The sequence below is a fragment of the Motacilla alba genome, chromosome 24 (assembly GCF_015832195.1).
Source record: "Motacilla alba alba isolate MOTALB_02 chromosome 24, Motacilla_alba_V1.0_pri, whole genome shotgun sequence".
NCBI lineage: Eukaryota > Metazoa > Chordata > Aves > Passeriformes > Motacillidae > Motacilla > Motacilla alba.
Window position 1 is genome coordinate 6,353,865 of NC_052039.1, and position 27,071 is coordinate 6,380,935.

The 27,071-nt window shown below is 56.7% G+C and overlaps 1 protein-coding gene across 4 annotated transcripts in view; it reads left to right on the forward strand.

The window, feature by feature from the left end:
- The window catches only part of DSCAML1 (DS cell adhesion molecule like 1), an 87,206-nt gene that overhangs the window by 31,092 nt on the left and 29,043 nt on the right, over nucleotides 1-27,071 (forward strand). For 3 of the 4 annotated variants that reach the window (XM_038161363.1, XM_038161362.1, XM_038161366.1), the window contains exon 3: nucleotides 26,889-27,035. In XM_038161363.1, the coding sequence (XP_038017291.1) occupies nucleotides 26,889-27,035 (147 nt within the window). Of the gene's footprint in view, nucleotides 1-26,481; nucleotides 26,611-26,888; nucleotides 27,036-27,071 lie in introns of those variants that run through there. The other variant, XM_038161364.1, reaches the window with a different exon arrangement.

The following is a 27,071-nucleotide window of genomic DNA, read 5'->3' on the forward strand; positions in this document are numbered from 1 at the left end:
TCTCACCTGGCCACCCTGCTGCCGTCCCTGCCGCCAGCCCGGCTCCTGGTCAGGTGGGGACAGGTCCCACAGGGAGGGCAGCGTGCCCAGGGAGCAGCTGGGAGCTGGTGCTGAGCCCTCGGAGGGAGGGCAGGATGGGGAAACATCGGGGGCAGCCTGAGAAGTGCCTGACATTTCAGAGCCGGGGATCATGAGTCCTGCATTATTAAAGGCACGGTGATAAAATGCCTTACCTGTCACTGAGAACCGACATCAATAATTCCGTTTGGCACCTGGTGATTAAAATGAAATAAGCACTGGCCCAGCTCCCTTCCAGAGCAGCGTCCGTGGCTGTGCTGAAAGCCAACGGGAGCTTTCCCGGGCTCCTGGGCCTCACCAGGAGAAACCAGGGTCATCCGTGTGGGATCCGTGTGCTGCCCGAGCTCTGAATGAGGATGGGGACAGGGCTGCTGCTGCAGCAGCTCCTGTAAGCTCATTGCATAAACAGAACAGAGTGGGGCTCTTGAAACTTGAGAGTGTATTCCTTCCAACAGACCCTTAATGTAATTTGAATGTACAATTGAGGGTTTTTATAGCTTAATATTCCAGTGTTTGTGGTGCATCCTGGAATTTAAGTGTCTTAAACGTAATTATTGTTAATTGCTCGCACGATTCTATAAACTCATCCAATTAAAAAAAAGTTATTAACTTTATAAAATATCGCAGGCATCCCACAGCGCAATATATTTGCAGGAAATAACTGCTGCAGCAGGCAGAGCTGAGACGCAGCAAGGTAAACCGGTGACACCTCTGCTGCAAGCCCTGTGGGAACATGCTGCCTCCTGGGCTGGTGTTTGTGCAGGGATGTGAGCACAGGGCCGTGGCCAGAGGACACCCCAGCAGCTCTGGGGCTGCAAAGGGAATTCAGACTTTGTTGTGGGACTGAGAACTGTGCTGAAACCACCCCAGGGAGCTCCTGGGGACGTTTGGGGGTCTTTGAGTGGGGCACAAATGGAGCAGCTGCCCCTGGGGAGGGTGAGTGTGGCTGGGAGGCTCTCAGTGAGCAGACATTCCTCCCTCCCGGCCCGCTCCCCGAGCCAGGACCAGTTGTGGCCGGCCAGGGATGATGATTTTCATCTCAGTCTAGTGCCAGAATTTATAACCAGGGATTTATTGTCCCCCGATTGCTCTGTGCTGCCATTTAACTCATGCCCTGGAAGAGTTATTTAACACCGAGTGAGTGGAGTTGTGCTAACGGCGTCTTCTGCACATACATCTTCTCCAGCCTCCTCTCCCTGTTTTCCTCGTGGGATTGGAATCCCGGGTGCCTGTTGGTGTGGGTACCAGCTCAGTCTGGCTCAGCAGGATTCCAGCTGGAGCTGCCTGGCTTGGGAGGACTGACCAGCTCCATTCCTGGGTCTCCCATCGGCTCTGCCCAAAACATTGCTCCAGTGGGAGCTGGTGGATCCTGGCAGGGAAGGGGGAAGCTGCAGGTGTGCATGAGGCAGGATCCACCTGATCCCAGGGTCTTTTTCCCTTTCCATCTCACTGCTTTTCCAGCAGAGAAACAAACAGTCTGTGGGCAGGGGAGATTTGAAGAAAGGAAACTTTCTCTCAGATGGAGACAAAATTGAATTCAGTGCGTGACTGAAATGAGAAGCTTCCACAAAAGCTTCATTTTGGCAAAGAAGCGTTTCCTATGGGATTGCTTCCATACAAAAGCCTTGGTAAGGAGCTATTACAGCTGGTCAAACACTTTCTCTGAGAGCTGTTTGTGATCCTTGCCCGCCCCATCTCCGCTCTCATCCCTTGCGGGGTCTCATCCCCGTGCAGGGGTGGCAGCCCCGGGGCAGGAGCAGCAGCCACCACCCAGGACAGCCCCAGCTGCCCCGTGAGCACCAGCAGCAATTAATCCATCCCCTCAACAGCAGGGTCTGCAGGTAGATTTTCCATCTGAAGTAGCTGCTGATCGAGTGGCTTCTGGGACAGTGACGGGCTGACGGAGAGCACGCATGAAGCGGCATTTGTCAAATTAATGAGGCATTATAAATTATATCCACAATTTTCTCTTCCATTTCCCGCCACCCCCTCCTGTCGCTGGCAGGGAGAGGGGACCTTGAGGAGCCGCTCCCAAGGGCTGTGGGGGCCAGGGCTCTCTGGCAGAGCACCCACCTGGGTCTGGGACGCAGGCTCAGCCCATCTGGCTGGATCAGGAGGAGAAAAATGCCAGCAGTTCCTGGTTTTCAGGAGGAAACTCGGTGTAACTAGTATTGATCTCTCTATTACCTCTGTGAAGGGCAGCTCCATTTTTCAAGTAAAACAACCTTTGTATCTGAAATATAAAAATTGATTTTGAGCGGGGGCTGCTGGCACAGGCAGAAGGGGTTGGGCAGGGAGGATGAGGATGAGGAGCAGAGGGAGGAGTCCATCCCAAGTCAGGAGACACGTCAGGCTTGTCTGATTGTGTTACCTCGATCCAGCGTGGAAATAAAGGGGTTTGAAAGACAGCAAATAAACTTTGCTGAAGGTGCTGGAAAGACATCAAGGAGGCAAGGGGCTGGCAGGAGGGGGGACGGGTTTGGGGAGAGCCTCATCCCTGGCGGGGAGAGGGGAAGAGGCTCCTGGCCAATAACTCGGGTAGCGGCGTCGTGTTCTGGGATGGACTGGGGCCAGTCTGGGAGCACCCAGGGCGCTGTGGGGAGAGCACCCACACCAGCTCCGCCAGTTCTTGGAACCCAACGAGGCACGGCTTCATTTTAGGGTTGTTACAGTCCTGCTTAATTGGCTCTCGGGCTCCCTGTGCAAGGCGTCCAGTGCATCTTAATGAGGGATTCTCAAAGACTGGCTTTTTTTTCCCTGGGACTAGAACGCGGTGGTGTTTAATATTCATGTGTAGCTCTGCTCATTTGAAAGGTAACAAGGGAGTTGGATTCCCTGCTGGCAATGAATCGTAATGGGATCTGGGCTCCTAAATCACCTGCGCATCGCGGAGCTGCCTCCTCCCGGAGTGGGCTGGGCCGGGGGCGGCCAGGTCTGCTCCGGTGAGGCAGCACGGGGCTCGGCACGGAAAGGGGCACTTCCAGGCCAGCGCTGGCACCGGGAAATGCTTTCCCACAGCACTCGAGGTGGGGATCTGGAGTGTCTCGCCACAAGCAGTCACGGAGGTCGAGTTGTTAGCCAAAAGCAATTGGATGTTGACATGACAGGGAGACGCTGCGGAGCGAGAACAGCTCCTGACAGACGTTCTGACAGAGCTGTTAAAGCCTTGGCTACAGGCAGGGCTTGAGCTGATCTTTGACCATTCGGGCTGGTCCACGTCTGCCAAGGCTGGGAGTTTTTGTGCCTTTGTGCCTGGTGTCGGGTGCTGGATCGGGGAGAGGAGGGAGGTGTTGGGAGGCTGGGTGCTGGCACCGTCCGGGACACAGATGGCCACAAATATCAGCATACGTGGGGGGGTCTGGAGTGCTTGCTGATGAAGGGGCTGGGGCTGGAGCAGCCTGGCAATGTCCCCCGCAGTCCCCCAGGCCTCCCCAGGGTGTCAGCCGCTCCGTCCCTGTTCCCTGGCAGCTCTCCCCTCGGCAAAGGAGGGCACTGCCCCCTACCCCCAGGCTGCAGCAGCGTGGCCTTGGAGAGGAAGCATTTGTGATCCCTGAGTGTTGGGAAGAGACAGGAAATGGCCATGGGGAGCAGAGCTTTCAAGGGGTTTTTGCTTTCCATCTGCTCCCCTGCCCTGACTGCCACCCCCATCTCTCTGTGCTTGGGGACAGCAGGGGGGGTTGGCCAGAGGGTGTTGTACAGCAAAATGGTGGCTCCTGGAGCCTTCCTGGGGGACAGTCCTGCTGAGGAGACTGCAGCTGTGCAGAGGGGACCACACCAATGCCACCTGCGTGCCCTGGCACCAGGGGAGCCCAGGATCATCCCTGGAGTAACCTTTGGAGCTCTGCTTGCAGTACCCACGCCTGGCTTGCCAGAGAATCGCTCCTGTTTGTGGAAGCGATGCTTTCCCCATTCCCCTCTTCCTTCCTCCCTCCCTCCCTCCTGCTTTTCCTCATTGTCATTTTAGCCTAGATTAAAGAAAATAGGGTGCAGCGCTGTGCGCATGTTCCGCGCGGTGTCTTTTCACAGCGCTGCACTGATGCCAAGCAATAATGACAGGTTCAAGCTTTTCTGCATCACAAATGAACTGCATGCAAATGGCTAGTCCTGAATGGAGAATAATTGTCAGCACGGAGAGTCCTGCCTCCGCCGAGCCAGCTCCACCTTGCTTCCGAGGGGAGAAGGCTTCAAACAGTTAACGGGGATGGAGACGTGGAAATAGCGGGGAGCTGCCGTTTCCACTCTGCTAGAGCCTAACCTGTTAGTGCAGAGCTGTGTGAAGAATGTCAGGGATTTGTTCCAAGCGTTATCGAGATGTGGCTTTACATCTGTAAATCCTTTTACGCATCGCAGCTCAGCCGTGAGGCCGCCCCACGTGACGGGCAGCGCTGCCTGCCTGGCCCTGCCACACCGGCCAGGGGCCGTGCCAGTGCTGGCCATGGCAGAGCTTTCAGGGCCTGTTTTGGAGGAAGCACCCTCAAAACGTTGTGGTTTTCACCTCATTCTGCTGGCAGATTGGCCACAATCTCCTCGTTCTCCCGTGCAGAACCGTCTCTCTCTCTCTCTCTGATCCTCTCAGTGTTCTCACCCTGCCCGTTTGTGCTGTCGCCGTCTCGTGCACCTTGATTATCCTCAGGAAGGTGTCCGTGGGAAGCCAAGGGTGAGAGCCCCTCAGCTGCTCTTGGCTGACCCTTGGCGAGCTTTTCCAGCTCATGCCAGCTGAGGATTTGACTTAGTGCCACTTTGCTCTCCTGCCACGGTGTTACCGGCAGAACCGGATTTAGCAAATGATTGTGACAATCCCCAGCACCACCAGGAAAACATGCTCCATCATTCACCGTGATGTGCGCTGATGAGGGGAAAAAAAAGGCTTGTTCATCCATCAGAAATTCACTGATGCTGTCTCTAGGTGAGCAATTTGCCAGCGTTACCTGGTGTCACTCATTAGACACAAGATGTAACAGTCTCATTTACTCTTCGGGCTTCCTGTCACTTACTTACTTTTGCATTTGACTTTGCACATGAAACTTAAGCTCGTTTTTAGCCTCTGCCGAAGTCGGCTTTCAAATTCCTGCTCATTAAGCCCAGTCCCAGTGTGTGGGCTGCATGCACAGGAGAGGGGTTTTGGAAGCCAGAAAAGTCCCCTGGTGCCTGTTGCCATTAGGCTTTGCAGAACAGTGTGTGTGTGTTTCAAAAAGCCAGCAGAGGAAGCAGTTTCTGCCCTCCCTTCACGAGGTCTGAACTTCCCAAAACGCCTGGGCTTTGGCTGCATTTCAGTTGTATATTTTTTACAGACCTGTGGGCTGTAACTTTTTAAGACATCTACATTTTTACATCGGACGTGATTGATGCTTGTAGCCTGTTTAGGGTTTTTTGTACTCAGACATAAAAGCAGGGCAGAAAGGGCCAGAATTTGGTTTCCTCTGAGGAAGCAGCACCAGGGCTTGAGCAGGTGTTTCGTGGCCAGGGCTTTGCTGGTGTCTGGAGCAGAGACACCAGAAGATGCAGGTGGGGGATGTTTCAGGACTGAAGCCGAGTGTTTCCCTTCTCTGTCTGTCTCTGCTGCTGGATTTACACAGTTTTAACCGCTCCTCTTGCTGGACAGAAGGTTTGAGAGCAGGGGGAAGGTGAAGCTGTGGGTGCTGCTGACTCAGGCACTCAGGACACGCAGGGATGGGGCAGCTGCTGCCTTTCCCAGCTCCCAGAACTTCCTGCAGCCACCCAGGCCCCTTGTGCAGCTGTGCTGGGTGCTGGAGCAGCCATCCCTCACAGCAGAGCTCGTTGGTGTCTGTCTCTTTCCAGCCTGTTTCTGTGGACAGAAATGGCCCTCTTTGTTTTTAAGAGAGTCCCTCCCATTCGTCTGTCCCTCGCTGCGTCATCCAAACTTCATCCTATCCTCGTGGTTTGCACGCACTGGATGAATTTAGGATGGATTTCAGCCTTGACACAGGCAAAGGACCAAGGAAATCGAGTGATGCTGAACTGAACTGTGGCATGTAGAAGCAAGGGATTGGGGGTGATTCTGCAAGATGCAGAAAACTGGGAAACTGAGAGGGCTTGGTTTTGTGCCGAGGCTGTTGGAAGCAGTGTTTATATCCCTGCATTATTGCTTTAGCTGTCACAGCTCAGCTCTTCGGGAGGCAGAGGGTGAGGAGCAGTTGTCTCCAGCCTGACGGGAGGGAAGGTGGTAATCCCTGGGATGGCTCTGCAAGTGTGCTGGAAAACCATTGTCCCAGGCACCATGGAAGGGGCTGATTTCTTTACTGGTGGTGTTTAATGTGGTGTAGAGCTTGTACGAACCACAGTGGAGGGACTGGTGTTGAGATATGCACTACAGTGATAATGCTGCGAATTCCAGAGCTTCAGTGTTATTAAAATGTCAGGCTGATGTCTTCCTCAGCATTAAAACTCTTAATGTACTTTAGCCTTTCAAACCCGTGGTGCTCCAAGTGAAAGCATGAGGGGAAAAAAAGGTGGTTACAGAGCAGAGGATTAACAAGAAAGAAAAGGGGGATGCCTTGATGCAAGGCTGCTGTGCAAATTGCTTCCTTGAGCACTTGTGCCTTTCAGTCGGGTTCAGATTCAGCAAGACATGTTCACTTTTGTGACAACAGCCTGAAACTTGCTTGTGTTGCCCAAAGGGAGCATTAGCAGCAGTGCTGAGCTTTTAATGTTGTTGGAAAAGAGCTGATGTGGTCACGGTGGGCAGGCAATCCCAGGTGCCAGCACAAACTCTGCAGTGACAGGAGGGAAGGTGCTCTGTGCCTGCAGAGCTGGCCTGGGGCTTGCGGGGCTTGGTGGGCTTTTGGACTCACGGAATTGTTTCATCGGGAAAAGACATTTAAAGGCCGTTCAGTCCAGCCCACCGCAGCGAGAAGGGACATCTTCAACGAGGCCAGGCTGCTCGGAGCCCTGTCCAATCTGACCTTAAACATTTCCATGGATGGGGCATCTGCCACCTTTCCCTGGGCAACTGTGCCAGTGTTTCACCACCTCATCGCAAAAATCTCTTCCTTACATCTACTCTCAGTTGACCCTGTTCTGGTTTAAAACCGTTTCTCCTTGTCCTTTTGTGTACATCGTGCTGATAGCTCAGGGGAGAAGCTGTTTGGGGAGAATGAGAATTTTCAATCACGTCCCCTCACATCCCCGTGCGTGTCCCGGGCGGTTGTACGCTTCCCCGGGCCACCTTGGATGGCACTGCCTACTCCTCGGAGCTTCCCGGGGAAGTCACCAGCTCCGGGGGTGGGAACACATGCTGCCAGCTGAAAGGTTTCTGCGGGAGGAGGGGATGAGGAGCCCAATCCTGCCTGTGCCGTGCCGCGCCAGCACGCTCGGAGCCCGCGGCGTGCCAAGAGTGTGGGGCACGGAGCACCCGCTGCTCGCCCTCCTGGGTATAAATTAACCCGAATTAATCAAATTGATAAGGCAAAACTCGGCTTTTATGGGGTGCGGAAAGGAGGGGGATCCCTGCGGCCGGGCCGGGCGCTGTCCGCGGTGCTGACTGCTCAGGGCCGGGCGCTGTCCGCGGTGCTGACTGCTCCGGGGATCCCCGCGGCCGGGCCGGGCGCTGTCCGCGGTGCTGACTGCTCCGGGGATCCCTGCGGCCGGGCCGGGCGCTGTCCGCGGTGCTGACTGCTCCGGGTGCTGACCAGTCCATGGTGCTGACCAGTCCGCAGCGCTGACCACCCCGAGAGGAACCTCCTCACTCTGCGCAGCCCCCGGCAGGAGGGTGCAGCCACGAGGGGTCAGGGACAAGCGGAAACGAGCCTCAAGTTGTGCCAGAACAGGTTTAGACGGGGTATTAGGGGAAATTTCCTCACCAGAAAGGTTGGCAGGCACTGGCACAGCTGCCCAGAGCAGCGTTGGAGTCACCATCTCTGGGAGTGTTTGAAAGATGTGGCACTTGGGAACGTGGTTTGGGCTGGGCTTGGCAGCGCTGGGCTGTTCCAGGTGGTTTCAGATGGATTTTCCAACCTTAATAACTCAATGAGCACAGTGCTGGGCTTTCTGCTGCCCTCAGTGGACCAGGTTACTATTTCCCCCCAATTTTCCCCCCATTTTTCCCCCATTTTTCCACAATGGAACAGGCTCTTCCCCAGTATAACTCATTTCCTGTTCAGTGCTGCTTCCAGTGCCTCTCCTCAAATGGCAGCGGAGAGGAATCCAATCCCCAGGCAGTGAATTAGGAGGTGGTAGCTGCTCATTTTTCATCTCTGTGATAAAAAAAAAAAAAAAATCTAATGCAATCATCAAAAAATAAAGCTGCGTTTTTCATGTCTTCACCATTAGGAATGTCTCTTGCTACTGCTCTCTTTTCCCTCCTACTCCCAAATTATTGAGGTCTCAGCAGTGTTTAAAATCTCGTGGAAATTTACTTTTGGATGCCAGCAAAGGGGTGGGAGTTTGAGTAATCTCTAGGGCAATAACATTCCAGAAGTGTTGTGTTCCCTTAATAAAAACACTTCTGATTCAGAAACATAAATGTTATTTTTCCAAAGGCACCCTCCTGAACGGGGCTATTCTTTCTCATCCTCTCACTTAAGGCATTACAACTCTAGGGTGACGTTCTGCTGCTTCAGTGGCCATAACCTTACATTTACTGCATGCGTGGCCACCCTCTGACAGCAGCCCCCCTCTGATAGTTTTGTTTAGGGCTGTCAAATTTGCCTTCAGCCCCGAAATCGAATCCATTCTCTGCCCTCAGCAGCATGATGGGCTCCTGCATGTCTCTCTCTGCCAAGGATGTTTGTGGTTATTGATGCTGAGTGTGGCTATTTATCACAGACAATACCGAACAAAGAAGAATTTATTAATAAGTCTCTTGGTCCCACATGCTTCCCCGAGGAACCTGAGGCGTGCTCTTTTCTCTTGCCCTGTTTCTATCTGCATGGTTTTGCTGCTGTCCACTCAGATTAAATGCTGGCTGAGGAGAAGGAGCTGCTCCGCAGCACGCGGCCGGGTCAGAGCCAGGGTTCAGGGAGGTTATTGGGTGGCAACAAACAGGGAAATAGTGTGGAATTCCCTGAGAATGACACCAAGGTGTGACCCCGGAGTGGGGTGAGGATGCTGCTGGCCCCAGGCAGCTCCAGGGCTGTCGAGGGTTGCTCGGCTTTTGGTGTGGGTCAGTTTGTGTCAAATGGGGACAATATCTACAGGCAGGAGCTGTGCTGTGTCCTGCTGGGTGACAGGGGCCACGCGGGGGCAAGCAGCACCTGCTGGGTGCCTGTGGCCCTTCTCTTGCCTCACAACAGGAGCACAGAATCACAGAATCATTTTGTTTGGAAAAGACCTCCAGGACTGAGTCCAACCTGTGACCAATGCACAGCTTGTCACCCAGATGAGTGCCACATCCAGTCATTCCTTGGACACCTCTGGGGACGGAGACTCCAAACCTCCCCGGGCAGCCCCTCCCAATGTTTAACAACCCTTTCATTCTTCTTGATGTCCACCCTGAACCTGCCCAGTGCAGCTGGAGGCTGTGTCCTCCTGTCCTGTCAGAAGCTGCCTGGGACAAGAGGCAGCCCCCGGTTCCTGCAGACACCCCTGTGGGAGCCTGGGACCTGTGTTTGCCCATCCCTCACCCTCCTCTTGGCCCTGCTGGGACAGGCAGAGAGGGGGAGGATGTTCTGTGGGAGCTCCTGCCTGGAAAATCAGAGTCACTGCTGTGGGGATGCAGTGCTTCCTGCTGTGCTTGAGAAAGGGAAGGTGCCTAGGGAAGTTCTGGCTTTTCCCCATCTTGTGCCTCCGTATGCACTAATTAAAGGTCAGTCCCATTTGCATTCAGCGCGTTTCTCTCCCTCCCTGGGCATTTCCATCGGCGGAGGGTTGTTTTCCATCTGACCAAGCCGTGGCTGGAGCCATCACCCGGGGGGGAGAGTCTCTGCTCCCACCTTTGGAAACCCAGCAGAGCCCAGGGTGGCTCAGGCAGCATCTGCAGGAGAGAGGAGCGGAGCCCCTCTGGTGCTGCCGCCGCTCCCCAGCCCCACAAGACGAGCATTAGGCATTTATAGGTTTTTCTCCATGGATACATAGCTGGGCACGTTGGTAAAAATACACCCGTGCACGAGTATATTTCTGTGTAGTGCAGCGAAGGCAGCACAGGCTGCGAGCTGATTCCCTCGGGTGAAACACCAGCCTTCCCTCCGAGCGCTTTCAAAGGGGAGCTCTGCTGATAATTAGTGCAAATATTTTGAATACGGAACTCATCACGGGCCTTTGTCGCAGTGACAGGCAGTGACCTGAGATACATTTCTCCTTTCTTAATGCACCCGGAATATGTAATTAAGAGGTGACTAAAAGATTCTTTATCACTCTTTGTTTTCCAACGTGGCAGGCTGTTATGAAATGCTGCCCCCTCCTTCCGTGGCGTTCGGTTCCCCGTGACAAACGCAGGGATGGAGGTTTGTTCTGCTCTTCAAATCACTCCGAGCTCCTCCACTTCCAAGGAGTTGTGCCTGCCTTCTGCCTGGCCCAGGGGTTTGAGAGTCGGAATTTGGAGGCAAAGGCAGTTGGCAGAGCAGGAGCTTGCCCGAGAGGGTGCAGGGGTGCTGCTGGAAGGGCACAGCGAGGGTGGGCACGGTGCTGCCATCACACGTGCCCAGCAGCTCTGGTGCTGCTGAAGGAAATGTGTGGGAATACACCTGAAAACAGGATGGAGACCACCTCGAGTGCAATCTCTGCAGGCCCTGACACCCCGAGCTGAGGGTGTCATTAGGGCTGGCCCCACGTTGGCCCGGAGCCGGGCTGTGGCACGCCGAGGTAAATGCAGCGTGACAGCACCTGAGCAGGCTACGAGCAGAGCAGATGTGTCCTGGCTGGGGCTGGGCCCTGCCTCAGCGTCACCATCAATTATAGATCGCTTCCCTCGCCACCCCCGGGCACCCAGAACGGGACTGCTAAAGGAGACATTGAAGGGTTGGGAGCAGAGGAGGAACCTCAGAGGGGAGAGCTTGATCTCAGGGCTTGTTCCTCATCTGGGAGAGGGTGGAGTGCTGGCAGGGCCTTCCCTGGCTGCTTGGCCAGCTCTGCTGTGCTCGTCACCTCTGAGCCCTCAGAACCCACGGCACCTTCCCTGGCAGGACCCTCAGGGCAAGGCTGCTCCTTCCTCTGCTCCTCCTCCTCTCTGGGAAACTCCACCTGTGGGGCTGGATCCTGGGATGGCTGCGGCAGCCTCAAACCTCCCAGCCCCACTGGCTTTCACTCGCCTGTTGACTTATTTGTTTGTTTAATTGTTCCAGCTCGCTGCCCTTACCTGGCAATCCCGCTTCATTACAGGAAACACGGGGCTTTTATTAGGACTGTGGAGTGTCATCCAGTGTTTTCACTGAACGTATAATTTGCCATGTATGAAAACCATTTCCCGAATTAATTTACCTACTGCAAACAGTTTGTATTAATGAAAATGCATTTTTCATGTGGGTTTGCTGGCAAAGCTGGCTGGAGCTCAAGAGCTCACTTTATCCATCCGGCATGAGTAGGAGATGGAATTTGTTTAAAAAATTAAATAAATAACACACCCACCCCCCATTTTTTAATACAATATGGCCCAGCAATAATCTCCGAGGCAGACTGCAAAGGCTGCAGAAAGCTCCATCTGTGGCATTTTAATATGCAGCATTGTCTCTCGTTTTAATATCCCCCCTTGCCCAGCTCGTGTTTGTGTAAGTGAGACGTGAGATGCTGTCATCTTCCCAGGTCACATTTTGCTGCTCAGAATGAACAGAAGTGGAGATGGATGCAGCCATGGAGCCCTTCCCATATTAACACGCATATTTTAGAATAATTGATGCTGAATTCATCTCGCAGCCTCGTTTCTCCTCAGCCTTCCCCCACCCCCTCTTTCATATTTGCATGGAAAAAAAATCCTGTGATCCGTCCAGATGGCAGCTGGAGGCTCTCAGCTGAGCTGGGCCGTGCGCTGGCTTGGGGAGGCTCCTCCTGGCCAGGCTGGGATCAGGGGCTGGAGGTGGCACGCTGATGGCTCTGGCACTGTCTGGAGGGCAGGAAGAGGCTCTTGCTTATTGTCACCCCAATGCTCAGCTGCATTTGGGGTGTCCTTCTCTGCTCCTTGGCCAGAGCTGCTAAAGCCAGGCTTTGTGGGTGCCCAGGCCTGAGCTCTCTCTCAGTGGAGGGGACATCAGGTGACAAAAGCTGGGGGCAGCACCCAGGGAGCAGCGTCACTCTCTGCAGAAACGTGTCCATCAAACCTCTGGGGTGGGCAGAATGAGGGTTCTACTGATACTTCAAAATGAGAAGGTTTGAAATCGATTGTAAGGCTAGATTAGGAGAACTTGCTCCTGGTTGGGGATTGTCTTCAGTGACTGCATGCTGCCAGAAAACCCACGCCAAGCTCTTTTCTGTGAGTGGAAATTAACACAGGCTTGTGGAATTTCCCTTAAGAGAATCAAGGAAAGAGTTTGAAAACGTGCAGGTGTGTTTGAGTGGATGGTCTGCAGGGCCCACAGCGTTCTTGGCCTTTGTAAGGAGCTCAGGACCAGCTCAGTGTCCAGCCTCTGTGACTGTCCCCATGAGCTGGCTGGGCACCCCTGGCATTTCACAGCCCCTCTGCAGGGTTTGTCTCTGCCCTTTGTCCCGGGAGGTGACACTGAGCATCCTGCTGAGCCCCTGGTGTGTGCAGCTGAGCCCACGAATAATCCTTGGGAGATAAGTGGACATTTCATGTGCTTAAAGTTAAGCCTGTGCTTAAGCACAAGCAGGACTCAGGCTGGCGAGCTGGGCGCCCCTGGGTGATGGTGGGTGCCAGGAAAGGGGGGACACCCCGGGCAGGGGGGTGAGGCTGACTGGAGCAGGGGCCTGGGCAGAGGCTGCAGAGCCCGTTCTGGGTGTGCTCTGTGCCCTGAGCCTTGCCGTGTGCAGCTTTGCAGGCGTTTCCCGGCGCTCTCCCCGTGTCTGGGGACTCCCTAATCAAGGACATTCCTGAGCACACGTGTCACCTGCCACTCACACACAGCTTAACCTCATGCCATGTGTTTATCTCATTCCAGGACTACTGTCAGCAATGCCGCTCTAAGCATAAACTTAATTATATCTCCTCGGGTAGCAGCAGGGGAGTGATTTATTGCTGCTTTTTGTTCCCTCCCTCCCCTCACCTCTCTGTGATTACGCTCCCGCTTGCTGCTGTGGAGATGCTGATGCTCGAGTGCAACTTTGCTGCAGTTGCAGAGCCCATGTCTGCAGCCAGTGCTGGCCAAAGGAGGCCTCTCAGTGGCCACAGAGCTCCCTCTTGGTGGCCCTGTCTTTACACCCACCCCCTCCCCACCAAACCCCCCACCCACCCACCCCCACCTCCCACCCTGTGCCACCTCAGGGTGGCACAAGCACGTCGGGATTTTTGGGCGGGCAAGTGGGAACTTCCAGGGCTAATGCCTTTTCAGAGGATGATTTTATTGTACAATAATTGCTGTGCCGAGGCAGGAGTCCCCTGGCTGCAGTGGTGTCACTACAGGACACGGAACAACACGATGCATGCACACACCGCTGCTCTCAAGGTGAGAAAAGGGAAGTTTATTTTCTGACTCCAACGTTTATAGGTTTCCAAGGGTGACAGTGGATTGGAGGGTGAACGTGCCACCTCTCCAGTGACACTGGACACACCAACAGTCCATCAAATGTCTTCTCCTCCATAAAAGAATGCAAAACAATGAGTTATTTACAGAAAGTGTGTGAGAAAGCTCGTCACAAGGATGTGAACATCAGAAGGCTGAGAAAATCCTGAAAAATCAGGGTGACAAAGTGGCTCCTTGGGAGCAGATGTGCTGGCTCCTTGTGCTCCTTCAGCTCAAAGGCTGAGATTCCCCCTGCAGCTCTCTGGAGCAGGCTGGTTTTCCCTGGCTCCATCCCCACTCATGGGGGTGCTGACGGGAGCATCCCCGCAGGAGGCTCCTGGCTGCTCTGCCCCGCTGCCAGCCTCGGCTCCTGAGGAAACCAGGGAAGTTTGGGGAACGGTTTCTCTTCCCTGTGCCATCCACTAAGGCTCCCGCTCTCGTTCTCCAGGGAAAGGGAAGGTGCTTTAATTATTCCTGCCTTCTGGAAAGCCGTGGTAATTAGCAGCGCTGCAGAGAGCGAGGCCTGGCTGGGCTGCAAGCACTCTGAGGAGGCTTTTTAGAGCTCCTCGGTGCTTTTTGAAGACATTTCCCCTCCCAGCTGCAGCTGTGGAGCACCTGGAAATGGCCCCGGCTGTGTGGGACACCGTGGGATTTGGGGGTGCACTGCTTGCATCGGGGTCCCTTTGGTGAGTGCCCCAGGTGTCTTTACAGCATCACACCAGCCCCAGGTCTCAGCATGCAGAGCACAGCCCTGCCACAACGCACTCGGAATTTCTCCATGCGGTTCTGAACAAATTGCTGATTATTTTTCCCCTCATTATTCACCTGACAGAGGAGCAGGTTGAGCAATTAGCGAACGCGCGTGAACTTTGCGGTGTTTTTATGAATAAAACATGTGTGAATTGGCTGGGTGCTGGCCCCGCTGCTCCAGCCTGTGCACCCACCGATGTCTGTCAGCGAGGAGATCCCTGGCCTGGCCTGTGCCACTGTCCCCGCGTCACCCTCCTTGGGACAGCCCAGCTTTTAGCAGTGAAAGCTCCTCCTGCCCGGCGCTCCTTGAGCAGCCCGGCTGCCTTCCTTGAGCAGCCTCTTTGTGTGCCTGGGGGGGATGCGGCACTCGCCCCTCCTGGCTCCCAAAATCAGCCCGTGCCCGCCCTTCCCGGGTGCCAGGCAGCAGCTGCTGGGAGCGGCGGCCAGCACGGTTCGAGAGCAGCTGAAAGGGAGGAATAATTTGCATCCCGTCACTTCTGAGAGGCACTTGGAGGCGGGATCTGGCTGCAGCGCGGCAGGGACAGAGGGACCGGGGCTGGGGAGCAGCGCTGAGCGTTCCCAGGCTGCTGACAGGGGAGATGTGGGCACCTGCCCTGGACAGAAGGGCCGTCCCCAGGGGGTCTGTCACCTTTGGAGCTGGGCATGTGAGGCTGGATGCTGCGTGCCAGCCAGGGAGGCGCCCCCCAGCCCATGCCACCCTGTCCCTTTGCACCTCGGTGTCCCCCGCTCCCTCCTGTGCCTGCCCTGCGAGGGGACCCAGCCGTGGTGGCTCCCTGGGCTGGGCTGCAGCCTGTCCCCGAGCCTGGCCGTGCCTGCTGGAGCTGGCACTGAGGCCTCGGGCTGTCCTGGCACAGCCAATGCTGTAAAGGCACCACTGAACCGTGCAGAGCAGGAGGGAGCCCTGGGCAGGAGGCCAGGGGCTGAGGAGGTGTCCCCAGGCTGGCGATGGCAGTGTCCCCACTGTCCTCACGTCCCTTGCCCTGAGCCGTGCTCCGACCTGGCAGGGTCGGGGGGCACCCCCAGAGCCTTTGGGGTTGCACAGGATGAGGGGAATTCATCCTGAATGTCACTGCAGGGCAGCAGAGAGGAGGAGGAGGAGGAGCAGCGCACAGCGAGATCAATCTCACATAAACTGAGACAGGGGGGCGAGATGCAGGTGACCTTTCTGAGTCACGGGACAGTTACGGGGTCCCAGCTCTCCCTGATCACCCCAAACTGAGTGAGGTACAGTGGGGGTGCAGGGGCTGTGTGCATGTCTGTGCCACCGTGGTGACAAATGGATATTCCCCCTCCAAAACTAACGGGCAGCCTGGTGGCCGTGCCCACGGGTGCCAAGCCCTCGTGTTCTGCCCCGTGTTTTCCCCAGACTAAAGATGAACTAGAGCAGTGCTGGGAGGCAGGGCAGCCCCCTCTGTCCCCTGGACTGCTGGAAGGCAGGTGACAGCATGGTGTGACAGGATCTCACCTCATTTAAGGAGTCATGTGGAGGCCAGCGCTCTCCTGGTGAGCTGCCCCAGCTCCTCGGTGCTCGTTGCTAGGAAATCACGTCTGATTGCAGGGCTGGACTGGCCTAAGGTGAGCTCAGGGACCAGGGATGTTGCGCCAGTGCCAGGAGGACACGGGATGTCTGTGGTGTCCAAGGAGCTGCTCAGAGCTGGCTCCAGGGCGTTGTGCTGCATCCCACAGCACCTCACTCATTCTTCTGGCCCACGATGGTTTTGAGGTCGTGTTGTGAACTCTCAGAGAACTTCCCTGCTGGCTTTGAAGCCCAAACTGTCACTCACAATGCCCCGTGCTCACACCAGGCTGCCCGATGCCAGGAGGGAATCATTTTGATGGGAAGGGTCCGTGCCAGGCCTGCCTCCATCAGGACTGCCAGGTTGCTAAACAAAGCCACCGGGGCTGCTTTTCTTCTTGGACGTCTAACTAGGTCAACATCCATTTGCCTTGTCTTAATAATTATTGATAAGCTGCAGCGGATCATGTGTGCTGCAGGACGGGGCTGCTCCTCCTCGCAGCTGCCCGTGCAGCCCCCGCCCGTGGCAGATGCTCTGCAGAGGATTTGTGCCGTGGCTCTGGTGGAACACCAGGGCTGTTTCCCCCCGGGAACGTGTGCAGCTCCCCAGCTCTCTCTGAACCTTTCCAGCACCGGAGAACGGAAGGGAATGGAGAAGGGCTCGTGGTGGCACACCGGTGGCTCCCGTGGCTGCGGGGACCTTGCTCCCTTCTGGCCCCTTTCCAAAGGGGTGCCGGGGCTCACGCACCTTTCAGTCCGTGTTTGCTGGTCGCTGGTGGGAGGTGAGAGCAGGTGATGCCCCTGTCCCACCCCACACCTGGCTCCTTTCCTGCCACCAGCCCCGTGAGTGCTCCTGGCCGCAGGGAATGTGAGGAGAAGTGGTTTTCTTCTGGGGTCACCCCCTCTGGAGGGTGGGAGACAGGGAGGAAGGAGCGGAGTGTCCCACGGGCTGCGGAGGGTCGCTGCGAGCCGTGCCAAGCTGCCTCCAGCTCCAAGCCCTGATGATGGGGCTGTGCCCACACCTGTGGGAGTCTGTGGCTGTGCAGAGCCAGCACTCCGGGTGGGTGGCTCTGGGGTCCCTTCCTCGGCGTGGGCTCCTCTCTGAGCCTCCATCATCAAAGCGTGCAGACCCGCTCCAGCGAGGTGAAAGGCAAAGAATAAACCCAGCCACCCTCTCCAAGCCGCTCAGACTTCAGAGCTGAAGAGGAGGTTATGTCCTGGGGATTTTTTTTCTGTTGCTTTTCCAGCACTAATGAGCAGGGAGGAAGTTCTACTCTTTGTTCGAGTCGCGTTCGCTGAATTTTTTTCCCCAGTGAGTAGCAGGGAGGGGATGAGGGGATGGGAGGCTCCGTGCCTGGGCACGTGGGACCGCGGCAGCGAACGGCAGTGCGGGATGGTCCCGCCTCACCCCTGAGCTTCAGGTGACACAGCTGCTTTTGTGAGGCTTTTGGGTTTTCTCATCAGATCAAAACAAGGTCTTGGCTCCAGCGGGGTTCTTCAGAGCTGGTGCAGGGCAGTGGTGTGCAGCTCTCTTGCAGTTTTCCTCGTTGCAGAGGGAGTTTCTGACCTCGACTTCTTCCCACAGTCTCTGGGTAGCTTTTTTCTGGGGAGCCTGCATCGGTCGTGCCCTTCACAGAGCTCTGTGTGCTGTCCTCGCCCTGCCGAGCACACTTCTGGCCGCAGGAGCACAGAGTGTGTGAGGATGTGGCCGCGGGCTCTGCTCTCCCTTCCTTCCAATCCAGTATTTTAAAAAGCACCCTGCGTGTGAGATCTGCTGGGAGGGCGGGGGGCTCGCCGGGTGCCCTCGTTCAGGGAGGGTCTGGTAAAACTTCACCCAGCTCTTGCCTTGCTCTGGGCCAGGGCTGGGACGTGGCCAGCCCAGGCTCAGCCCCTGAGCACAGGGACACTGTGCCTGGGGGCGACAGGCCCTGCCACCCCCCTCACCCCCCCCCAGCGCCCGCTGCCCCTCCACGAGAGCTCGGCACGACTTTATCATAATGCAGCGTGGATTTCATTAGCTCCTTTGCCTCTGAGCCCGGGGATAATTCAGTCCTGGAGTGGTTTAGGAGGTGAAGCGCGGTTTAGTCCGCGGAGCCCCAGAGGCCCTCTGGCCACCGCCAGCTGAGCTGGGCTCAGGGCTCGGGGCTCGGGGCTCGGGGCTCAGGGTTCAGGGCTGGCTGGGCACGGTCAGGCTGTGCACAAGGAGGGGGATGTGGCTCTCCACACCCTTCCCATCTCGTTAGCCAGATTTGATAGCGTGAAATAACAGCGGGCGCCGCGGCGCGAGGGCTGCGCTGACCGCGGCTGCCAGAGAGGGGGTCCCTCTCACGTGCCTCTCGTTTCCCTTCCACCTCATCACGGGAGGGTTTACTTAGCAAGCTGAAAAAAATCATTACATATGCTGCTAGTGGCCTGGTTAATTAAGATCTACAGTTCTCTGGGTAGGAAAAGACGACCTATATTTACTGTATGTAGGAAGACATCTGTCAGCTCGACGCGCTAGATATCCCAGCGCAGGTTTGTCCTGCTTTTGCAGGCTCTGAATTGCAACTGTTTTAAGCTCTGATGCAGACCAAGTTAATTTTAAGATGACTGTTACTATTCTAAACATAAGGAAGGGCATATTTAGCCTCTCAGTACTCAAGAAGGCAAAACCCCCTGCATGTTTCTAGTAATTTTTCCCTAACAGTTTGCACAAAACAACAACAACAAATCCTATTTGGTTTCTGCAAAAGAATATGTTCGAGGGTGATCGTAAAATAGATTATTTTTAAATCTGCAGATGGTTTCCACATATTCCTCCTCAGCTCACTGCAGCTTTCCACCTCAGTAAACTGGTTTGTAATTTAGCCGAGGGCTGTGGAGCAAGCGTTCTGTCGTCTTGTTTTTCTTGTTCGCCTCCTTTACCCCCCCACGCCCCCCTCTGCTTTCTGTCCCCTTTCTCTCCTCTCTCCTTGCTTCTCCCCTGCGCAGGGGCTGGCGGTGTTGGGATGGGTGTGCAGGGACACTGAGCCACGGCCGGCTGGGCCGTGGCACTCCCCACACTCCCCACACCCCACGGGGAGCCGTTGTGGGGAGCTCCTGGCAGAGCGGGGCTGGGATTGGGGCTGGGGGCGATGCCACGGAGCCCAAACCACGCTCCCCCTTCACTCCTCGGTGGGGAAGCTCTGCCACGCTGGGCACGGAGGTGGCCGCTGCCATCCACACGACCCCCTCCAGCCGCGGGAGTTATCGGGGGGCCGAGGCCGTGGGGAAAGGGTGAGGGATGCACAGCCCTGGAAAAGATAATTAGAGGAAGGATGCACTTTGAGTTCTGCAATGGCGGCTCCCCCCTCCCCCCGCTCCCTGGAAGAAAACACTGCTTTTTTTATTTCTTTGTTCTTTCACGGTTCGGCATTATAATTATTGAGATTTCACTGCAGGGCAAAATGATCATTTGACAATGTAAGTGGGGAAAATAATTCTCGTGTTATCCAGCAGCCTCACTCTTATTATAATTATGGCGAAACTCCTGCAGACTGAAGTGGGGGCAAAGAATTTCCTCCTATGTGGTGTTTGGCTTTTCAAGATTTCTCAAGATTTGATTGCAGATGGGAGAATTTTTTTCCCCTCCCATCAATAATCCGAGGTTGGTGATGGATGGCGAAGGACCAGGGTACCTGTTGTTTTCCCCTTTGTTTTCATTAGGCATTTTCCATTTCTGTCATTCTCGGCGCCGGTGATGGATTTTTATGAGCAAATATCTTGGTTCAAGCCATTCGGAATTGTTTGCACAGTAATGTCTGCAGCGGCAGCGAAACCCAATTAAAAAATCAGAGGAAAATTGATGCAAAACTGCAAATCAGCCCCTCTCAAGATGGGGGACAGCGACGGCTCGTTCTGTGCTGAGGCAGGCGGCGGGGCTGGGCTCACCCTGGGGCTGGGCTCACCCTGGGGCTGGGCACACCCTGGGGCTGGCTGCATCCCATGCCATGCCCCATCCCATGCCATGCTCCATCCCATGCCATGCCCCATCCCATGCCATGCTGCATCCCATGCCATGCTCCATCCCATGCCATGCCCCATCCCATGCCATGCTCCATGCCATCCTTTGGCTGTGGGCAGTGCCCTGGCCTTGGGGGTGCTGTGGGAGAATCTCCAGATTCTCTGTGAGCTGTGCTGCCCAGGGCACTGTGGCCACCACATGCCCTGTTCCATCCTCTGTCTCATGCCATCCTCCATCCCATGCCATCCTCCCTCCTGTGCCAGCCTCCATCCTGTGTCATCCTGCCTCCTGGGCCATCCCTCCCATGCCATCCTCCATCCCATGCCATCCTGCATCTCATGCCATCCCCCACCCCGTGCCATGCTCCATCCCGTGCCATCCTCCCTCCCATGCCCTGTTCCATTCCATGCCATCCTCCATCCCGTGCCATGCTCCTTCCCGTGCCATCCTCCTTCCCGTGCCATCCTCCTTCCCATGCCATCCTCCATCCCGTGCCATCCTCCTTCCCGTGCCATCCTCCTTCCCATGCCATCCTCCTTCCCGTGCCATCCTTTTTCCTGTGCCATCCTCCATCCCGTTCCATCCTCCATCCCATGCTATCCTCCTTCCCGTGCCATCCTTTTTCCTGTGCCATCCTCCATCCCGTGCCATCCTGCATCCCGTGCCATCCTCCGTCCCGCTCTGCCAGCCTGGTGCCCAGCACCCCTCAGCACCCCTCTGGGGGCTGGGAGCCGCGGCAGGAACACGGCGCGGTGGCAGGGAGGTCTGCTGTCCCCGGCCAGCCCGGGGCTGATGGAAGCGAGCTGACAGAGCGCAGGCAGCATTAGCCTAATTATGGCCATACCCGCTACCTCGGCGTGGAATTTCCTTTCTTAGCGACTTCCTGTTTTCTTCTTTGAGATGCAAATTTTTGCACAGTCCTCGATCCAGATTTTCTCCTCATTAGCATGAAATCTGACTAGTTCCGCGGTTTTTAAAATAGCAAAGAAAAAAAAAATATTAAACGCTGTGCACAAAGTAGCGGCGAAGCCCCCCCGTGATTCTCGGGGGCAAGGGGTGGAGGGGCTGGTGAGGATTTTTGGGAATCACTCAGCCACAGCCGCGTGTTTCCACGCCAGGCTGCTCAGCTTTGCTCGTGCGTGGCTGAGCGGGATGCGGGATGCGGGATGCGGGATGCGGGATGCGGGATGCGGGATGCGGGATCAGCCCGGAGGGGCCGGCGGGCAGAGCCCCTGCCCAGCTCCCGGCACCCTGGGCTGCCCTCCCAGCCCACCCCCCCGAGGCAGGTCCAGCCTGTGGACCGCAGTGTTTTGTTCGGCTGCCTCCAGGAAAACGAGACTCGTCGTAACAGGAGGTTAAAAAAAAAGAAAGAAAAGAAAAAGAAAAAACCGACGCTCCAAAAATCCCTTTTTGAATTGAGTGATCTCTTGGTGGATTTGATACGTTTTTATGGCGATATGGTGATCCCAGCCCAGCGCTGGGAGAGGGCTGGTGCTGGAGCCGGAGCAGACGGCACTGTTCCGTGCTAAATGTCACTCTAGTGACACTCAGCTCCGCTCGGAAATGGAAATACAGCCCTGGCTGGCGTGCGGCGCGGGGAGCCGGGCTCGGGAGCTGCCCCGCTCCCCTGCCGGCGCCGCGTCCCGATGCTCCGGGGATGCCTTTTGCGAGGCATCGCCCTCCCCCTCCCCAGCTTCCCTGCCCAGCCCCTCCCTCCCTCCCCGCTGCTTTCCCCCACATAATGAGTTTGATAAGAAATTGTCTCGTTAACAGGATTAGCCATGGAAATCTCTAGTCCCCTCCTATTCATTTTGTAATGCTCTTCATCCTGTTCTGTAATTTTCTGCTGGTATTAGGCGGCTCCGGACCACCTCGGGAGATTAATTCCTCCTCCTTTGGCACTGCCAGCCTGGCTGGCGACAGGGGCTGCTCCATGGGCAAGCCCCGGCCCCGTGGCCCCCACCAGGGGATTCCTCCTCCTCCTCCTCCTCTTCCTCCTCCTCCGTGCTCTGGTTCGGTGAAGTGTGCCACTCCCGAAGTCGCTTACGCAAACAAGCCGAAGTGTCCCCAAACACTGCTGGGTTTCGCTGCCAAGCGCTCCGGTGACTCAGAGGTGGATTAAAACCCGGAGAGGCGAACTGTGCTCTCCCTGACACCCGTGTGAATCCATCTCCGTGGGCAGCGTAATTCCGGATTTACTTCTAGGAACATGACTTGCGAGACTGGCCCCTGGGTAAATAATGACTCTTGATTTAATAACTCCTGCCAGCCCTGCAGGATACCTCGCTTCCGAGGGAGCTAACAGAGAGAGAGAGATCTTTCCTAACATCTGTTTGCCCAATTTTGCCGAGTCGTGAGCCCGGATCTGGGAAGCAGCATCCAGGCAGCAGAAGCTGCCCGCTGCCAGTGAGTGCGGCGAGGATGGGAAACACCAGGGAAGCACGGTGCTCCCGGTGCTCCCCTCCAGCCTCGCGCTGCCTGCTCACACCCGGCTGCAGGACTGGACTGGCAGCGCCAGCTCCTGATTGTGCCCATCCCATTTTTGTTCTGGTGCGTGTTTTCCTAAGCCCTGGTTGGAAAATCCCTGGTTTTGCTGGAAAACCTCTGCACCAGCACAGCAGTCGGTGCGCAGTGTCCTGGGCACCCCCAGGGCAGGGTGACAGTGTCCGGTGACACATGTCCCTGGTTGCCATCCTGTTGCAAGACTTTGATGCTCAGAAATCCCCTCCAGCGCTGCCTTTTGGATTTTTTGGCAGGTCCCTGGAGCACCCGGGACCTGGCACAACAGCTGCTGGACAGCAGCGTGACACGGAGGTGACAGTGACACCCTCCTTGTAAACCTTTCCTGCTTTTTCTTCTCTCTCTTGTTTCACGTCTCCCTCTCAGAAAAGCCATTTAAATGTAATTCTGTTCTTAAACCCTCTCCCTCATGCATGCCTAATGAGCAGCCGGCAGAGGTGCCGGAAACGGCCCGAGCAGGATTCAATCTCGCCGAGTGTCGACAAGTCATTTGGAAGGAGCCCTGGGAGCGCGCCCAGTTTTATTACAGCGTAATTAGAAATAAAATCTTGTTGCGGGAGGAGAATGAGAGATGGGTGTTAATCCTGTGACGGGAGGAGATGGAGGTTCAGGAGATCAGGGAGGGGAGCCGCAAAGCCCGTCACGGCTCCCCGATTCCCACCCCTCCTCTGCCCTGACTCCCGCAGAAAGCATCGGGTCCTTCGGCCGGGAAAAGGGCCACAGCTCCGGGGGGAGGATGGGGAGGAGAGGAGGATGAGGAGGAGAGGAGGATGAGGAGGATGAGGAGGATGAGGAGGAGCCCGAGCTGCGGGCTCAGCTGGCACCGCTCGCGTTACGATGCCCGTGACTCTGCCAGGTGGGAACCTTCGGCTGAGCTCACAGCTCCGCTGCCTTTGGAAGGGCTGGGAGCAGCGACGGCCCTACGGCTCCCCTGGGATCCCCACGGCAGGCAAACACGTAAATAAATCTGACAGATTTGTGCAGGTCCTATGAAATTTGCATTGGGCTCGGCTTACAGCTCCTCTTTAACATCTCCGCCGGGGAGGGATGCAGGGAGCTTTAATCTCAGCCCCGGCCCAGGCCCCCTCTGCTCTCAGCATTTGCTGTGGCACGAGCTGGGCTCGGCCTGCTGAGATGAAAGGCAGCCCCGGAGCGTGGCCACCGGTGCCAGCCCGCTCCTGTGCCCTGTGTCCCCTGCCCCGCTGGGCACTGCGTCCCAGGGCTGCCGCCGTCCCCGGGAGGGAGGTGGCGACCATGGGGCGGGCAGGAATTCCCATCCTGGCTGGGTTTTCTGCGGATGCTCCTTGTCCCCAGGCGAGCTCCATGCCGGGCAAATGGCATCCCGGAGCAGCAGCCGCAGCAGAAAAGTGCCGCTGTGGCAGCGGTGGAAAATTACAGGCTTTGCTCTTTGGGGCTTCCCCCTCCGTGCCTTCCCCCCGGGAGGCGTTTGTCACTTTAAACGCGGCCACAAATAGCACCAAACAGTTATTGGATTTGTTTGGGATGCCTTGGGATGCACATGCTCCGAGTATGGCTAATTCATAAACGCTGGCACCTATTGATTCTGCAGCAGTACCAGGGGAAAGTTATCTCATTACTCTCGTGAACTAGAAAGCGTGCTCCCTCCTGAAGCCCTGACCCCGTTGTTTTGATAAATCCATATTGGATAGAGCAGGAGCTGGTAACCCGCACCGGCTGTAATCTCTCTCTTGGAATTGGGAGCCCCTTGGGAAGGGTGCTGGGGTTTCAGGGCCGCCACCGGCAGCTGCATGCGGGAGAGGCGTGTGCGCACTCAGTGAGACCTCTCAGGAGAGCCCCCTCTCACCCCAGTGCTTTTCCCCAGGTGAGGGGCCAGGTCCTGGGAATATAGGTGGAATGTAGCTCGTGCTGGGCTCTTGGTTTGATCCAAGGGCTTTGGTGAGGTATCTCCAAAGGCAGCAGCTCAGGTCGAGCTGGAAGAGTTATTAGAGGCTCAGCACTCCAGCCTGGCCACGGACGTGCTTAATCCTCTGCTTCCTGCAAAGCCTTTCCACCTCCTGGCAGGCAGAGAGATCTGATTTTGTTTGGAGCCCTCCGACGTTAATCTGCCTGGCAAACTCAGCAATAAGTCACTCGGGTGAGGCCTGCTGGAGCCGCTTACATCACTCACAGCCCCGCATCTCCCCTGAGCCAGCAGAACGTTCCTCGACAGAGCCACTCGTACCCTCCCCGGGGAAAGAAAAAAATAAAAAAAAATAAAAAAAGCAAAGGAAGCTGTGCTGTCAGCTTGGGTGGATGTCACACGTGATGGAACAGTGTCACCACGCCGTGCAAGAGGCAGATGCCTCCTGTCACTCCACGGGGGAGACGTGGATCCTAAACCCGCGGGATTTCTGCCTGCTCCTGTCCCCGGGGAGGTTGTTGTGCCGGAGCCCCATCCGGAGCCTGGCTCTGGGGCACGAGGCTTTGTTGGCAGCCCGGAGCACGGCAGCGGGGCCGTGCATCCCCAGGCACGGCCGCGTGTGAGGGTGTGGGCTGGGGCTGCCAGCGCTCCGCGAAATACAGCCCGGTTTCCATGGAAACCGGCTCCCCCCATCTCAAATTCCAGTGCCGCCGATGTTCTCCGCTTACTGGTTTGATGGGAGATGAAAAATTAATGTTCGATTTGCATGTGATTGCGGCGCCGCGGGACCGCTCCCCCGGCCCAGCCGCGGGGGTCGCGCAGAGCCCGGGGCGGCCCCGGCTGGCGGTGGGGCACGCATCCCGCACCCCGGGGCCACCGCAGGCTGCTGCGGGCCACGGGCTGCCACGCTGGGGCCGACGCGCCGCGGCGCGGAGGTTTGGGCTGGGGTTTTGGCTGGTGAAGCCCAGAACCCTCCCAGCAGGGATGGAGTCACAGGGGCGCTGCTGGAGGTGTGGGGACGGCAGCTCCGGGGGCTGGGGCTGCCAGCTGCTGCTCTCGCTGCTGCCAGGGAGGGTCAGCGCAGGGTGCCAGCCTGGCAGGTGCCTGTGCCTCTGGAACCAGTCGAGTGGCATTACGATTAATTATTGGCTGTTTCTTTGCTGTTTGGAGTCCCCCGCTGTCCTGCACGGAGCAGTTGCGGTCGAACACTCACATCTGGCTGAGCCACAGCTGGAATGGGTGATGCCAGCACAGCTGGGCACTGCCATTGCCTTGGCTCATGCCAGGGACGCTCCCTGGTTCCCGGGGTGAGGATCCCTGCTTTCTGCTGGTCTGTCACCTGCAGAATTTGCAGGCAATTGGGGCCTGGGGTCCTGCCCAGGGTGGGAGCCAGAGTGCCCTGGGAGCATCTGCCTCTCGTCCTCTCTCACTCGTGCTTACTCTGCACTGAGTTTGACCATGGAGCTTTCTTCTTGCCTAAATTGAGAATATCCGGGTGCTTCCAAAAGGTGCTGGGAACAGAAACAGTTGTTTGGCCTCATCAGCCAGATCCTGGCTTAGCAGGCGCTGTGCAGGACTTGAGGGAGCCATTTGCAGATGTTGCTGATTTACAGGCTGGGTTTAAAGGTTTCCACTCTGAGCATTCAGCTGCACTAAATTACGTTCTGCAGGCGTGGGGTATGGTAGGGGATGGTTTGGCTGGCAGCACGGTGCAGCCGAGCAGATGGAGCATCCCATCCCAGCTGAGACTGGAGCTGGAATGAACCCCAGAGCCCCACAGAGCTGGGGGTGAAAGCCTTGCTTGGCACGGAGGGGCAGGGCAAAGTGCTTCCCAGGTGGGCAGGGAGCCTCTCCAGAGCCTCAGCTTATCCTGCTCTCCGTGCAGCCACTACACAGGCCTTTCTATTGGTGTTAATTACTGTTATGATTCATGATGAATTACAGGGGTCAGGAGCCAGCCAAAGACTCCTTCCCCTTGTGCCAGCCTCCAAAACCAGCTGGCCTGAGGGGGCTGCTCTCCCGCCACCCTCCTCCCGGGGCTCAAACATCAGCTCAAGCCCTTATTTGTTTTCACACGATTCTAAGAAAGTTAAGCTAATTATTAACTCAGCGGGACGGATTCACTTTTAATTGCCGCGTTGCCATGGAGCGCGTGGCACGGCGGCGGAGCGGCGTGTGCCGGGGCTGTGCCACCCGCTCTGCTCCCCCTCTGCAGCCGGGGCCCGCCCGGATCCGAGCCCTGCGGCTCCAGGTGCGCGTGGAGACACCCAAAGCCACCTTTACACGCGGGCAGGTGCGTGCGCTTGGCCAGGGGGAGTGATGGAGGGAGGCGGTGCCCACGAACGCCGCGGCTGCTGTTGCACACGCGAGGTTCCTGTGGCTCACCCAACTTCACCAGCCTGCCCGAAACTCCAGCCGGAGCTGCACCCCGATGTGGTGGGGGTGCAGGGAGGCGGAGGAGGGTCCCTCTTTCCCTGCCACAGCTCGGAGTGCAGGGGCTCTGCCTGACCCGGGTGCCAGCCTGGGACCAAGGGAAGCTCGCTCACTCTTCTCCTCCCTTTGTGTCTCCAGAAAATAGGTTTTTTATTACTTCTTACGGAGGTTTGTACATATCGGACGTGCAGAAGGAAGATGCCTTGTCCACCTACAGGTGTATCACCAAGCACAAGTACAGCGGGGAGACGCGGCAGAGCAACGGCGCCCGCCTCTCCGTCTCAGGTGAGCCCGTGCGGCCGCCAGTGCCCCCGGGGGGCG